Source organism: Theropithecus gelada, chromosome 9 (genome assembly GCF_003255815.1).
Source record: "Theropithecus gelada isolate Dixy chromosome 9, Tgel_1.0, whole genome shotgun sequence".
Classification (NCBI taxonomy): domain Eukaryota; kingdom Metazoa; phylum Chordata; class Mammalia; order Primates; family Cercopithecidae; genus Theropithecus; species Theropithecus gelada.
In genome coordinates this window covers 54,358,615-54,373,841 of record NC_037677.1, presented here as the reverse complement: position 1 = coordinate 54,373,841, position 15,227 = coordinate 54,358,615, and the positions used below count along the sequence as shown (strand labels likewise).

At 50.9% G+C, this 15,227-nt stretch overlaps 1 protein-coding gene across 1 annotated transcript; it reads right to left on the bottom strand.

Moving 5' to 3' along the window:
* Positions 1 to 4,420: 4,420 nt before the first annotated feature.
* SFTPD (surfactant protein D) lies at positions 4,421 to 14,697 on the bottom strand. Its single transcript, XM_025397145.1, has 8 exons — positions 14,664 to 14,697; positions 13,292 to 13,493; positions 9,586 to 9,702; positions 9,227 to 9,343; positions 8,793 to 8,909; positions 8,243 to 8,359; positions 7,313 to 7,396; positions 4,421 to 4,910 (listed from the first exon to the last, which is right to left on the bottom strand). The coding sequence occupies exons 2-8, from the start codon at positions 13,488 to 13,490 to the stop codon at positions 4,534 to 4,536; spliced, it is 1,128 nt and encodes a 375-aa protein (XP_025252930.1). The 5' UTR covers positions 13,491 to 13,493; positions 14,664 to 14,697; the 3' UTR covers positions 4,421 to 4,533.
* Positions 14,698 to 15,227: the final 530 nt, after the last annotated feature.

The window sequence follows — 15,227 nt, the reverse complement described above, 5'->3', positions numbered from 1 at the left end:
GTTCTCTGCAGGATCCCCATCCCTCTCATCCTCTCTCTGTTCTCTCGGGCTGTCTCTCTAGCTGGGGGCCAAGCATCCCCTTCCTGTCCTGATCCTTCCCTCTGGTCACAGAAGTTGTCATCTGACCTTTCGGCCCTGGCCTGGCCCCAGGCACTTACCCCTCAAATGAAGTATTAAGGGAATTTAAAAATAAATATGTAGAAGGGCTGGCAATGAGGCCACTCTGCAATTTCCTCAGATCAAAGGGCCTAGAGACATCTTGAAAACACTTTATTCAGCCCTACAAACAGGACTTACATAAGGACCATTCTGCTCAGGCAGGGTGCTCATAAGTCCCTCTCTGTGGCTCAAAGGTGTTTCAGCCAAGTAGTCTGAGATTGCCTACAGACTTTTAAGTAAATAGAGGGCAAACGTGTTAATATTCAAATGTATCCAGGAAGGATGGGCACTGCAGTAACAACCCCCAAATATCACTCAGAGTACAAGTCCATTGCCTAGATCCAGGCAACCCCCAAGGGCAGTTGCTTTCCATGCATTCGCTCAGGTTCCAGAATGTTTGATTGTACAACAATTTTATTATTATTATTATTATTATTATTATTATTATTATTATTATTAAGACAGGGTCTCACTGTGTCACCCAGGCTGGAGTGCAGTGGTGCAATCTCTGCCCACTGCAATCTCCACCTCCCAGGTTCAAGTGATTCTCCTGTCTCAGCTTCCCAAGTAGCTGGGATTACAGGCACATGCCAGCACTCCCAACTAATTTTTGTATTTTCAGTAGAGACAGGGTTTTGCCCACGTTGGTCAGGCTGGTCTTGAACTCCGGACCTCAAAGGGATCCGCCCACCTCGGCCTCCCAAAGTGCTGGGATTATAGATGTGAGCCACCGCACCTGGCCTTGTATAAGAACTTTATATCTACCAATCTGTCTGTAATCACAGAAGACATGGCAGCAGACGAGAGGGCATTTCAGAAGCATATACCCACTCTTTTCTGCTTCTCCCCAGGAGTGACCCATATCACAGGTTAATGCCTGCCTTCAAAAGTCTTCTCAGTGAAAGATTGGCGAGAAGCGGTAAAACCTACCATAAGATGCCAGGCCTGCTGTTAGCCATAGAGAGGCCTAATAGTCACAGGCAATTAGAGTGGACAGTAATGACGACTGCCTTGGTCTCTGAGTGGCTTGGTAATTGCACAAAGAGAGGTATCTTCTCTATTCTCACTGTTAAAACTCTTATCATCCATTCATTCATTCTAAATCCACTTGCTGAGCGCTGCTATTGTCCATTGCCAGAACAATCCTGCAGCTTACTCATCTTGTTATGTTAGGGAAGTGCAGGATCATGAGGGCATGACTAACCATGTCTATCGTCGCATCCAATGCCTGGATAAATATTTGACATACAAATTAAGACCGTATTTCTCTCATAGATAACTAGTTTCTTTGCTCTAGGTAGGTAACTTGAAAAGGTCAAGCACATCATTAAACTTGAATTTTAAGGTGAATATCTGGAAAGAAAGAGTGGTTGAGAATGCCCAGAACTTACGCAACTCAAGTTTCAGTGATGTGTATCAAGGGCATTCAGAACATTGACAGGATCCTAGAAAAGCCAACATCAAAGCACTCCACATCAGCTGCTCATTATCGAATGTGGGCTGGGTTGGTGACAGAAGGTTGAAAACCAGGATGAGACTTGAGAATATACTTTTCAACTGAACAGGGGTTTCTCTATGAAACTGCTGTGAAAGTCCCTGCTTCAGACATGGATGGGTCCCAGCCTGCTCTCAGGGTGTCCATGATGAGAGTCACAACATCACCTGAGAGCGTAAATCACTTGACACACAGGCTACTAAACAAGGGACCCTGACTGCTACAGTTGAGGCAGGGCAGACACTGAGGTCTGTGTTGACCTTGGCCCATGTGTGTTAGTGCAGGGGAGACCTCTGTGCTCAGGAATGGGTTAGGACCTGAATTTCTGAAATAACTGCTTCAGTCCTCTACTCTCATCAGCCTGTGCCTACAGATCTCAAGCGGCCCTCCCTACTTGTTCTCTGTGCTGGAGAGCAAACCAGACCCCTGTGGCCCATGGCACTGATGGATCTGAAGATTCTTCTTGGGGTTTGAAGTATCCACATTCCAGGCCTTCAATATCATAGGAGATTTTTTTCTCTCCACACACTTCAACTATGCTGACTTTTCCCTTAGCAAGAAGTAGGTTTGGCTTAAGTATTGGGGTGGGTAGTGGTAACTTTCAGGGGGTCTTCCCAGACCATCATGATCTTGCATCTATCCCAGTGGCCATATCGTACCATGTGGTCCCACTCCCCAAGTTTAGTTGATTGGACTAGAGGTGGGCATCTGAGACAGAAAGACTCATTTCCACAGGAGTTTCCGATTGATTCCATTGGAGAGTTTCTGATTTCTGTGCAGCAGTCTTTAGGACACATGCTTCTTAATGCTTGGGTAGTCAAGAGACCAGTAAGCAGAGGAAGCTGGTGTGCAAAAGAGGGAAAGATGCAAAGATGCACAGAGAGAAGCAAAAGCCAGGGAGACAGCATGCCGTTACCTGAGTCCCCCTAGTCCTTTTTGAGCCCATATGGTTCAAAAAAAAACACTTCTCTTGGCTTATGCTAGATCCAAGTGTTTTCTCTTACTTGTAATGAAAAAGCCATTCTGAGCTCCCTCGATGAATGTGTTTAGGTGTCGTCTCTGAGCAGTTTGGTCATTATTGTGTAATTGACCTATATTTCAGAAGCTGCCAGAAATTTGGGAGAAAGATCTTAGCAGAGAACCTGGGCTGCATGCTGTCTTGAAGTGTGGCTTTTGTTTTATAGACATGCTGTCCTATATATGAGATGTACTTGTAGGAGTGCTGGGAAGAGGGATGGGACTAGTGGGGGTCCCATCCAGAAAGAGAAGTCCCCCTGATTTGTGTGACCTAAGGAGAGAGTGGCTGGTTTTCTATCGGGAGAGAGGTTATTTGTTTGCCCCTTTTATGGGGCCATGGTTCATCCAGGTGTCATTGCCATCTTTTGAACACAGGTGTCATTTAAATCATTAGGTGCAACAATATGTCAAATCAACTAAATATGCATGATCTTTGGCTTATATATTTATGGCCTAAATGTATAGGCTTTGGGGTCAAAATGACCTTGCTAATGACCCAGCTGTAACACTGACACCCCCTTTTGTCCCTGCAGTTTCATCCCTCTCTGTGCCTTGGTTTTCATATTTGGAAAACGAGGAGGAGGATTTAACTAGATTATCTCTAAGGCTGAGCGGGGAAAGAACATTCCTGGAATCACCAGGCAAGAAGAGGATTGGAGGTAAATCCAAGCTTGGCCAGAGACTCTTTGTTCCAAAGTTCCCTAAGATTTCAGACGGCTTTAGGATTATGCAGCTGGTACTCCTCCCATTAGTCAAGAGGCAGTCATGTTGGCAGGGATGGAGAGAGATCCTGGGCAGTGCAGGGGTGAGGAAGGGCCTACTGAGTGCAGGGCCATGTGGCCTTGCTGGGGAGGCAGACATTCTCTGCCAGGTCACCTTGCTATGCTGTGCATCTTCCTGGGCTCAGACCTTGAAATAAGAGGCAGCCATGGAGGCTGGGAGCCTCCTTTTATCCCTGGGTTCCAGCCTGAGCTGGCTAGAGGAATCTGGGGTTCAGGAAGAGGTGCTGAATAGGGATATACCTGGGGGAGCCACCAGCCTGTAGAAGGAATTTGAAGCAGGGGACAGGATGATCTCATCTCTGGAGTGAGTGTAAGAAAAGAAGACAGCTGAGAGCTGAGACTTCGGCACTACACCATTAAGTGGTCAAGGAGAGAAAGAAGGACAAGCTAAAAAAACTAATAAGGGACCAGGGGCGGTGGCCTATGCCTGTAGTCCCAGCACTTTGGGAGCCCAAGGCAGGCAGATTACTTGAGCCCAGGAGTTCAAGACCAGCCTGAGCAACGTGGTGAAACATCATCTCTACCAAAAATACAAAAACTTAGCTGGACTTGGTGGTTCATGCCTGTAATCTCAACTACTTGGGAGGCAGAGCTTGCAGTGAGCCCAGATTACACTACTGCACTCCAATCTTGGTGACAGAGTAACACCCAGTCTCAAAAAAAAAAAAAAAAAAAGTCAGAGCAGGCAAGAGGAGTATCCATGAAGCTGGGAGGAGGGAGTGCTTGAAAGAGGAGGGAGAGATCCGCAGGGTCAAATGCAGCTGATGGTTTGAGAAAAGGGGCTGAAAGGGAGTCACTGGGTTTGGGGACAGGAAGGTCATTGGAGACCCACTTTTATCACTTATAGGGAAAGCAGGCTGGCCCCTTCTTCCCCTGAATGGAGTTTTAGTGTGAAGGCAGCCTCGCATTTCACTCTGCGGTGTCCTGCAGCAGCCCTGCCTTTTGGCCATGTTCTATAGAGAAGTCCTTCCCAGCACAGATGGTCAGCTTTTTATTAGGATATTGGCAGCATGAGGGTCTAAGCTTTGACTTCCTGGACAAACTCCTGGGCCAAGCACTGCCCTACCCACCCCAGTTGAATCAGAACTCGCAGACCACGAGACGCTTTTCTCCGCAAGCCCTGTCATTCCACTTGCCATTGGTGAAGATCTCCACACAGTCCTCTGACCCACCGTCATCGTTGGGCTCCCCTGGGGCCCAGTTGGAATAGACCAGGGACTCTCCTGTGGGGTAGGTGAACTTGCCTTCCATCTTGGAGTCAGTCATGCTCAGGAAAGCAGCCTCGTTCTGAGCTATGACCAGCTGTTGCAAGGCGGCATTCTCAGCGGCAGAGCGTGGAGAGGCCAACTGACCACCAGCCTGTGTGCACACCAGCTGTGCCTCTGTAAACGGTTTGACAAAGCCTGCTGTCTTGAAAATCTTCTCCCCGACACTTTGGCCATTTGGGAAGAGCTCAACTAGGAGAAGAAGAGAGTCAGGTTGGGGTTGTGATATCACCTGGCCAAAGTTCAAGGGCTCTGAGACCTCTGTGCTCCAACCTGAGCCTCTCAGACCTCCCAAACAGGCACCACATCAGGATGCCAGAGAGAATGCAAGAGAGACGTTCCAGAACAGCCCCCGCCCCATGACCTACCCTGTGAGGTGACACCATGCTTCGCCACTTACAGATGAGAGCACTGGAGTTGAGAGAAGCTAAGAGGCCCAAAGTCACACAAGCAGCAAACGTGCAGTTAGGGATTCAACCTCACTCAGTCTGACACCAAAGCTCAGACATGCTCTTTCTATTTCGGCACATGCTATATACCAGAATCAATTTCTCAATTACTGTGTAGAATTGAACAGCTTTTCCCAAGTTGATCACGGTGTAGACCAGGCCAGTTTCTGAGAGTACAGAAAACTCCTGCGACGAGCCCACTGTCACCCTGTACAACAGTAGGGGATGTGCGGTTGTCGGAGAGAGTCTCTGCTGTGTGACGGGGTGAGGAAAGGGGAGAGACGGGAAGAGGGGAGGACACCTGAGAGCTGCCAGATGCTAATCTCTGCTCTGGGTCTGGCCTCATGTCGGCCTCTTAGTACGCACGTGGGTGATGCCCCAGCCAGTCAGCCTGCCTGGGAGGTGCTGAGGGAGTGGAGGAGGGCATCTGAAGGGCATGTGTGAGTGAGGCACAGGGGAATGGTGTTAGTGCTGGAGTCAGCCCTGGGTGGTAACTGGAAGACCAGGCATTCAGATCCACCCTGGCAACGGCTGTTGTGTGGGCAAGAGAAAGTCACTTTCCTTTTCAGGGTTTCCATTTCCTCGTCTCTAAAATGAGGGCTCACTTCACAAAAGCATTGCCTGCGTGACATGTCAAGTATCTCTTTTTGGTCTGTCCTTGTGGCTCCTGGGCCCATGCATGGAAATATTCTGCAAAGGACTGGAAGCTCCAGGGAAGGCTATGCCCCTGGCTTTGTTGGGCTGCTCGGAATGCAGGCTGCACCCTGACTCATTGTCCTTAAGATTCTCCATGGGCTCAGGGTGGCACCCAGAGCAGCCCTGAACAAAGTCAGCCTAAGAGTTCATGTACCATTACTAGGTTTATGTGCCATGCACATATGTGGGCATGCCTTTGAATACATGTGCATCTATCCAAAGGTACATGGGAGTATGTAAGGTTCATCTGGATGTGTGTGCATATTTGTATGTGCTTTATAGACAACATATGAGCTCACGTATGTAGATGAAGGTGGAGTGAGTGACGGTGTTTAAGTGCACACACATGCAGCGGATACATATGGACGTGTTCCTCTGTGTGTTCCTGTCACTGTGCCTCTGAGTGAATTAGAGCATATGTAGAAAGAGAGATATACCAAATGCTTGAAACTCTCATCTCAGAGCTTGGGTACTTCGAAGCCAAACCTATGTTGCACCCAGTCAGCCCTTTATGCTCTACTACTTCAGAAAACTTTTATCTTTTATTTTCTGGCTCAATGAGATCTGCCTGAATTCAAAGCTGATGTCAGGAAGGGCAGAGGAGAGGAGGGACTGTTGGGCACTGATGTGGAGATTCAAAAAGGCACCAGGCCCTCAGGTGTGTGCCCCTGGAGGCCTCTGAATCTTCAGGATTCCAGGGTCAGGGCAAACACTCTGCTATAAAACACCTCCAGAGCTGCAGGCAGAGCCCAGCAGTGGCTGGAGCCCAGAAGCAGCCTACCCCCTGTTTGAACCAGGAGCATGTCTAAGGTGAGATACCTGATGGCCACATACCAAGGTCAGGTCCTCACCTGCCTTGTACCCCCAGAGCAGAACCCCAGTCCTAGCTCCCAGAACAGTATCTGGTTTCTGTGCTGCCTTGGGATGTGCAGCAGCATCACTGGGCACTCCCATACCTGGCCCCTCTGAGGTAAGAAATGCAGCCCGTGTTGGGTAGCCCCTTGTCTATCAGAGGGACCAGCACAGGGTAGGCAGGAGAGAGGCTCTAGTGAATTGCACTGGTCTCAGGACACAGTTTGTCTCAGGGCACAGGTGGCATTGAGGTTGGTGGGTGGTTCAGGAGCCTGATGGCCTTGACTATGCTACTGCCGGCCTGGTGAGCTGGTGATAGGGGCCACATCCTCCTCCTCTGCCCCCTTGGGTCTACTTCCAGCTCCAGGAGCAGGTGGCTGCCTTGTTCTAGCCCCATCCCAGCCTGAGCCCTACTCCCTGCCACAGTCCCAGGTCCAGCCCTACACAGGTCCCAGCTCATTCCCATCCTAGACCCAGGGCAGGCACTGCCTCAGGCCCAGCTAAAGGTCTAGCCCCAGCCCAAGGCCAAACCAAGGTCAAGATCTAATGTGGGTCCCAATGCCAGTGTTGGGCTCAAGTTCAGATCCAGGAACTCACCTTTCTTATACTGAGAGAAAGCAGCCTGGAGGTGCTGTACTTGTTTCTGTAAGGCCTCAACCTGCTGCCTCAGAGAAGCGACATCTGGAGGGGAGAAAATGGCCAAGTAGACTTGTCCAGAGAGCGAAGGAAGAGCTCAGAGTCTGGGCTCCAAGGGAAGGGTGTCTAGTTGTGGGCACATATTGTGGGACTGACCCACAGCAAGCCCACATCTGCTGACACAGCTGGCCCCTGCTGTGCAAGGATGTCTTATGGTTCGGCTATGGACAAATTGCTCCCTGTACTTCACTAACACTGAACCAGATGGCACTGTGACTTTAAAGTCTTGGAATATAATGGCATCTCCATTGGGTGGGGCCGGGGGTGGGTGCTGGGCAGGAATACACACTCATGTGTTTCCTATTCACCGGATTTTTAATGCCCAAATCTGTCCTATGAATTGGGAAGGCAGTTGTGGTTTTCCTGATAGTCGGATGGAGAAGCTGTCCAGGTTGCTTTCCCATGAGTACTAAGCAGCTAAGACCAGAGCCCTCGGCCGGGCGCGGTGGCTCAAGCCTGTAATCCCAGCACTTTGGGAGGCCGAGACGGGCGAGGTGGCGGGCGCCTGTAGTCCCAGCTACTCGGGAGGCTGAGGCCGGAGAATGGCGTGAACCCGGGAGGCGGAGCTTGCAGTGAGCTGAGATCCGGCCACTGCACTCCAGCCTGGGCGACAGAGCGAGACTCCGTCTCAAAAAAAAAAAAAAAAAAAAAAAAAAAGACCAGAGCCCCGTGCTCCTGTCTTCCAGCCTGTCCACCTTTCCTGAGTTCCACCCACCAGCTGCCATTGATGGGGCACACCTCCCAGAACCCCTCCTCTGGGATGGGGAGGGCTTCCTCTCTGCCCACCCATGCCCCAGCGGGGCTTCCCTGAGCCAGGAGCTGCTACCTTACCTGGAAGCCCACTTTCTCCCTTTGCTCCTTTGTCTCCAGGAACGCCTTTGTCCCCTTTCAATCCTGGGGGTCCCCTGGCACCTGGACTTCCCTGAGGACCCATGACTCCAGCAGACCCTGGGGTGAAAGAAGAACTGGGTGAGCTATGTACCCATTTTTTTTTTAGCATTTTTACCTTCCCATACATGGATTAACTATCTTTATTGCCCAGAAATAGATAGGCGGTCCCCAATACCCAGCCATGCAGCTCTCTGTACACTGACTGTCCCTGTCACGCAGCAATCAACCCCGCTGTGTAAAACTGCCCCGCCACCCAACAACTAACCTTCCCTGAACACACTTCTCCATTGCTGAGGACCCCAATCTCCCTAGATAGGAACCGTCCCCAGAGCCCCCTCATGCACCCTTCTTGGATACAGATTCTCCCCGTGGTCCAGCAATGCCACCTTTGCCTTTATGGGTGGTTGGGGGTTGGGGGGTAGGCATTGACAGCTCCAAGCAGGCACAGGAAAACTGGACCCAGCTCAGCCCAGCTCTTTCCACTGCTCACCTGCTGCCCCTGCATTTCCAGGGGCTCCACGCTCACCAGGGATGCCACGATCTCCCTTAGGGCCTGCGGGGCCTCTTGCCCCTGCCAAGCCCTGCATGCCGGGGGCACCGACTTCTCCTGAAGAAGGAACACACAGGAACAAACACAGCTAAGAGTACGTTCAGCAGGTGTGATTTTCTTAGCAATGGAGCTTTTTGCCCACAACTTTAGGGTCAGACAGAGAAGTGGGGAGACTCTCCTTGCTTTCTGGGGCTATTCTGTGGAGGGTGAGAGGAAAATATTGCAATTGTGGGGATTGGGAGGGTACATAGCAAGGCCTTTGCAGCATCGAGGTCTGGGCTCTCCCTGGCACTCTGAGCACACCTAAGGTCACATCATGGACCCTTGTCCTTCCTCCTTTCCCGTCTTAGATCGGCCACAGACCAGCCACCTACCTTTGGGCCCAGCTTCTCCTTTTGGGCCTGGCTTGCCCTGAGGTCCTATGTTCCCCTGCTTCCCCAGGGGACCTTCTCTTCCAGCTGGACCAGGCACACCGGGAGGTCCTGGAGGTCCTGAGGAAAAGCACCAGCCTGGTCAGTAATAATGAAGCCTCTTGGCAGGAGGAGTGTAGTAAGGTGAGGGTAATAACAGAGGTGAGGGAGGCAGCATTGTTGTCCTCCCAACAGCAGGTCCTATCTGTCCTGAAATGACCCAGTGCCTTCTTCCTGGGATGGGCTCTGTGCGTGCCCACTGGCATATCCTCGCAGCTGCACCACCACCTGGAAACACCAGAAGTCGACACCCAGTTGCTCACCACTTGGCCCGGTGTCTCCCTTTGGTCCAGGTTCTCCAATGGAGCCATTGTCCCCTTTGGGCCCAACTGGGCCAGCTTCTCCAGGCGTCCCTGCTTTCCCTGCAGCTCCTGGCAAACCTGTAGCAGCAGAAGAAATGGACAAAGACCTGGCCCTAGACCCAGAAAGGGCCAGCTGCCTGCGGGATCAGCCCCCAGCATTCCTTCAGGATTCTGCAGAGCATGAGACTTCCACTGTCACACACCCGGGTCCAGTGGTGATCTAGGAAATGGGTATCAACATCCCCATTTTATAGATGAGGAAGAAGCCTTCCAGAGTTGGAGGTGGATTAAAGCCAAGACCTGTCTGACCTTCTATGCTGTGCTCCTTCCCCTGCCCCAAGGCCATTGTATTGATGGCGGGCAATCTGTCAGCTCTTACCTGTGATCATGGACTTCTGCATTCCCCTTATATATATATATATACACACCAGGGAAACCTACCAAAAATGGCACCAGACAGGTGGTGCTAACTTGTTCATTCAGTTATTGGTCCATTTGCTCATTTATTTGTTCACTAAGAGCCATCTATGCAGCACCTACTTTATACCTAGCACTAAGTCAGATGTAAATCTGAGCTTAGCCTCAGGTCCTGCTCAGCAGGGGGTTCATAATACACTGTGAGACAAGGGAGAGGAAAGACAACGCATGAAGTGTCCCTTATCTCATCCGAGCGTCCCCACCCCAGCACTCACACACTCAGAGCTGTCTTCCTCAAAGAGAAAGTGGGATTTTAAGGGCAAGGAGAATTGAGGGAGATTTGCAGAGAAGAAGTGACATTTCAGAGTTGGAAGCCATGCTCCCATGGCAGAGGAGGCCGGGGCTCCGTGGCAAGCAAGCATATGTTTGTGGGTGAATTTGCTGGATGGGTGGAAGAGTATGTGCTGGCGTATCCCAGCAGCATCACCACCTGGAAACATCTGAATTCCACGCCCAGTGGAATTTCATGCCCTGGGTCCGTCCGTTGGTTACAATCCTTATTAGGGATGAAATGGAAGCACAGAGGGTTATAGGATGGGCCCCAACCCCGACACCCAACAGCACATTGTGCTCAAGGCAGGATGTCCTGACCCCAGCTGGAGCCTCGCTTGGGCCTCATCCTGGCCAAGCTGGCAGCAGGAAGATGGACCAAGAGAAAAACACCACTCTCCAGAAGGGAACGTTAGAGCCCACTTGTTCTTGGTACACAAACTATAGAGGCCATGAGAGCACTGGGATGGAGGAGGGGCACCTCCCCAAATGCTTTCCCGTGCCTTTCGAAACACTCACTGTGTATCTTAGTGTCCCCAGAGACCTGGCCCTGCACCCGAGTGCCACCTGAAGTGGAGATTTATGGCCCAGCCTTTTGGCTGTTTTGACTCCTAAAATTCCTCCTCCCCTTCCATCTTCCATTCACTCATTCCACAAATATCTCTGGAGCCTCTAATACATGCCAGGCACTGTCCTAAATACTGGGGATAAACAGCCCTTATCTGGAGAGCTTCAACTCTATCTCAAAGAAACAGATAATAAAACATTCAAAATGTACAACATATGGTATGTTAGATATAATGCCACAGGGAAACAGTAAAGCATAGGGTGTGTTGGGGGTAGGGTCTGTTTTTGGTAGGGTGGTCGGGGAGCACCTCACTGCGAGGGTGATCGGGGAGTAAAGCCCTGAAGGAGGTGAAGTGTGAGCCGCAGGGACAGCTATGAGAAGAGCAAATGGCAAGCCCCCAAGGAGGGAGGAGGCTGAGCATGGCCGAGGGCCAGAAAGGAGCTGAATAGTTGGAGCTGAGTAAGGGTGGGGGCACCAAAGTCAGAGGAGCAGCAGGGGTACAGGGTGGTCCTGCTGGGACTCATGGGCTGCTGTAAGGTGTGTGATTTGTCCAGGGGAGATAAGCATCCCTGGAGGAACTCCCCCATGGAATATTGCTGAGCAGGAATGCTGGAGGTGCTGAGGAATAAGGAGTTGCTCCCCCCGAAGGCAGGATCTGGGTCATATTTACCCTCCATGATATGTCGGGGGTGTTACCAGAGTGACTCAAGCTCCACCCTCCACCCCTGCTCAAAGATCTCTTCTTTCAAGGCCCAATTTTCCTCGTAGTAGGTTCTGGGGACCACATGCTTCCAGCTCTGCAAGGGTGTTGGTCACGAGCACAGACTTTGGCCCCACACAGACTTATTCTGGGTGGATTCTGGGAATCCTGAGGGTTCTGAGGGAACCCAGCCCTCAGACCTATAACAGCGGAGTGACTGGAGAGACTGCAATTGAGGAACCAGAGTGGAGCCTCATCCTGCAGCCCCACTGTGCACTGTCCTCTGTCCAAGTACTGACCCAAAGCCAGGCCCTGGAATGTGCATGGGTTGAGGCACATGTGTGGGGAAGGGAGACCATGCTTCAGGCGGCAAGCTCCCAGAGCCATTGTGGGAAAGATCCCTGAGATTCAAATCCGGGGTCTGACTGGAAGCCACACTGAATTGGGAGTCTCTGAGAAAGAGCTGCCAAGGCAAAACCCACCCCCATTCTGAGATTCCTCCCTGGGCAGCCCTCCCCAAGCCCCATCCCATTCACATTGGAAGCCACTTTCTGTCTGTAAGGGACAGGCAGATGCTCACTTGCCCCTTACCCCACAAAGCCTGGGGATGTTGCTTCGTCTTTCCGGAAAGTTAAAGACTGTATGTGATCCCTTTGAAGCCCTGCCCAGTGTCACAGAGGTCCCTTGCTTCATGCCGGCTCATGGAATTCTCCTTTCTTGCCAGTAAGACCCAGATCCTTCCCTACAAGCGGGGAGCAGTATTTCCAGGGACAATTCCCTTACTTATCAGTACCTCTGCTAAGCTCAAGATAATTCACCTATTTGATACAGCAGGAAATGCAACTTTATCCCAAAGACTCAATAAAAAATAAAGCCTTTGGCTCAATTATTCATCACTGGGTGCTAGATATCATTCCCATTACCAGATAAAAAAACAGACTCAGTGACACTGAGGGGCTCGCCCAGGTGTAGAGATGGAGCCAGCAGTAAAGCCCAGGCCAGCCTGATGCAGAGCCTTCGTCCTTTCCACCTCCAGAATGGTTGTTACTTAGCCTCTCTGCATCATCATTTTCTTACCTGTCGAAGGAGATTAATATGTCCCCTGTAAGACTCTTGGGAGGATTAAATGAACTACTCAAGTGAATGCCCAGGCACAGGGGTGGACAAAGAAATGTGAGTTCCTTTTCTCTCCCTGTAATGTATTAGAGCAAATCCTCTTGATTAGGCTTGAGAATGGAGCCATGGAGCCCCATTTTTTCCCACCCTTCATGCAGTGGTGTCTAACTAAATATTTAAAATATTTAATGTCCTGCACAGGCATCATTTAATTGGAATGAACAACTGCTAACTGCTGGTACAGGGCTCTAGAAGGCCCCAAATATCAGTAATTTACCACTGTTTGTTTGCTCTTGGGATGGGAAGGATCCGGGGATCCTAGAGGAGGAGCTAGGGCAGTTGGGTACTGGAAGAGGCACATGGGGGCTCAGCACAGCCACTTGTTTGCCAGCTGGTGGAGCAGTGTGGAACTCGCCTTCTTGGGAGGAAGAAACACATCTCCAAACTTGCATAAGAAAGTACCCAGAGTTGCTGGGCTGGTTACAATTCCAATGACCATTCCTCCCCAGCAGGATAAGCCCAGGGCCCCACACTACCTGGGTACCCCTTCTCGCCCCGAGGGCCCTCTCTCCCATCCCGTCCATCACGACCAGGCAGGCCACTCTCCACTGAGCTACACATGACCAGGGTGCAAGCACTGGGCGCTGTTCTTTGGGAGTAGGTCTTCATGTCTGCTTCCAGGTAGCCCAGGGACTGTGTGAGCAGGACCAGTGCAGAGAGGAGGAAGAGCAGCATGGCCTGGAGAGGTGAACAGAAAGAGAACAAAGGAACAAAGCCAGAGGGACTTGTGCAAAGAAAGGGGTCACCAGGCCAACTGGGGTGGTAGCAAGTGGGGGGCTTCCTGCCCAGAGGAGTGCTCTCTTCTCTGACTGTTGGTGATTCTGGGCTGTGGATGACCCCTATTTCTCACTAGCCTCTTTCAATTTTGAATTCACCTCTTCCTCGGGTATCCTGGTAGTCTCTAGAAACACCTGGGTGAGTTCACTGCCAGCAGCAGCTACCTGGCTGCACCTGTTCTGGCAGAGGCTCAATCATGAGCACCAAGGGCCAGACCCAGGCCAGGGCAAGGGCAGTGTTCTGTGCCCTGCAGCTGCCTCAACCCTGGGGCCTTATGTCTGATTCTGGGGAAGAATGAAAGGCAATAGGCATTCTGTCTACAGGCTCAAGATAGCACAGAAGGCACCAGCAGCCACTGTGGCTTGAAGAACCCTTAGAGAGGGCAGACCCGGGTTTTCAGACCCAAGATTCAGATGAGGCATCTCAGATGAGGCATCTTAGCTGGGGCAGCAGAAGGAGTAGGCAGAGTCGTAGTCCCCCTCAACCCCTGCAGTGCCCAGTTTATCCTAAGCTTTCAGAGCACTATTTCATTGAAAAGGGTGTCTCCTCTGAACATGGATTGGAAAATCAGAGACCTACTCCAGTAAGTATATTTTTTAAAGTAAAGACCCGAAGCTATGAGAAAAACACGTTTGCCCTGCTTTTCCACAGGCAGTTGGCACCAAGATGGGTTTAGAACCCAGGCCTGTAGGCCCCTGGGTTTGTCTCTCTTCCACTGTCCTTTCTGAAGAAATCAGGACAGAAAAGAGCCTAGAGAGAAATTAGAATTGCATATTTCCACCCGAAGCTTCCTCACTGTGGCATCCCAGGTCTAGATGGTATCATACCCACTCTTCCACCCTGTGCACCCCCAGCTCAGAAAGCAAATCCTCCCCTGGGCTGAGGCCACTGAATAAGGGACAGAAGAGCACCATAAGACCTCCTATGCTCCCCACCTCCCACATCCATGCATCCTAGACCAAAACAGCTACACAGACCCTCCACACCAATAGGTCGAACTGCCCAGATTGGCAGGGGGATATTTGCAGGATGTGGAAAAAATAAAAAGAAGGCAAGAACAGAGACACTTACAGGTTTCTTCTTCTTAGGCCCCAGGAGCTCCAAACAAACTAGACTTTGCTTGGCAGGCACTCACTATTTATGCCTGCCCTGTACCCTGAGCTGCCCAGCCCCAAAAACTCCCTTCAAGAAGTGGGGCAATTTTCTTCTTTATTGACTCACTCACTCTTATCCCCACCTGCGTTCTGGAAACCTGCCACTGATATTCACAACACTATGCACATCCATCACTATAGTTTGCAGAGCACTATCAGGCCTTGATCTCATCTGCACCCTTCTCACTGCAGCTCTGTGAGTTAAGTGGCATCATTAGTGTCTGTATTTTATAGATGTCTGGAAATCAGGAGTCCAGAAACCAGCAAGTTGCACAATGACCTACAGTGATTGCAAAAGGAACTCACAACTGCAGATCTTAAGAGTCAAGACCCGCTGTGTCCACTTCTCCTCTTCCTTTATCTCAACAGCACTGCCCAGATATTGGGAAAGAGCTGAGAGCTGCTTGAAATACCTGGGCAGGGGTGGGGCAGGTAGAGTGGCTGCAGAGGCAGCAGCATGTAGTAGCAGCAGCTAGGGAGC

Coding starts and splice junctions, on each gene's coding strand:
- SFTPD (XM_025397145.1), bottom strand. CDS start 13,490: ATGCTGCTCTTCCTCCTCTCTGCACTGGTCCTGCTCACACAGTCCCTG. Junction 9,703..13,291: donor GGGCGAGAAGGGGTACCCAG/GTAGTGTGGGGC, acceptor CTGCTGCTACAG/GTTTGCCAGGAGCTGCAGGG. Junction 9,344..9,585: donor GGGAGACACCGGGCCAAGTG/GTGAGCAACTGG, acceptor GCTTTTCCTCAG/GACCTCCAGGACCTCCCGGT.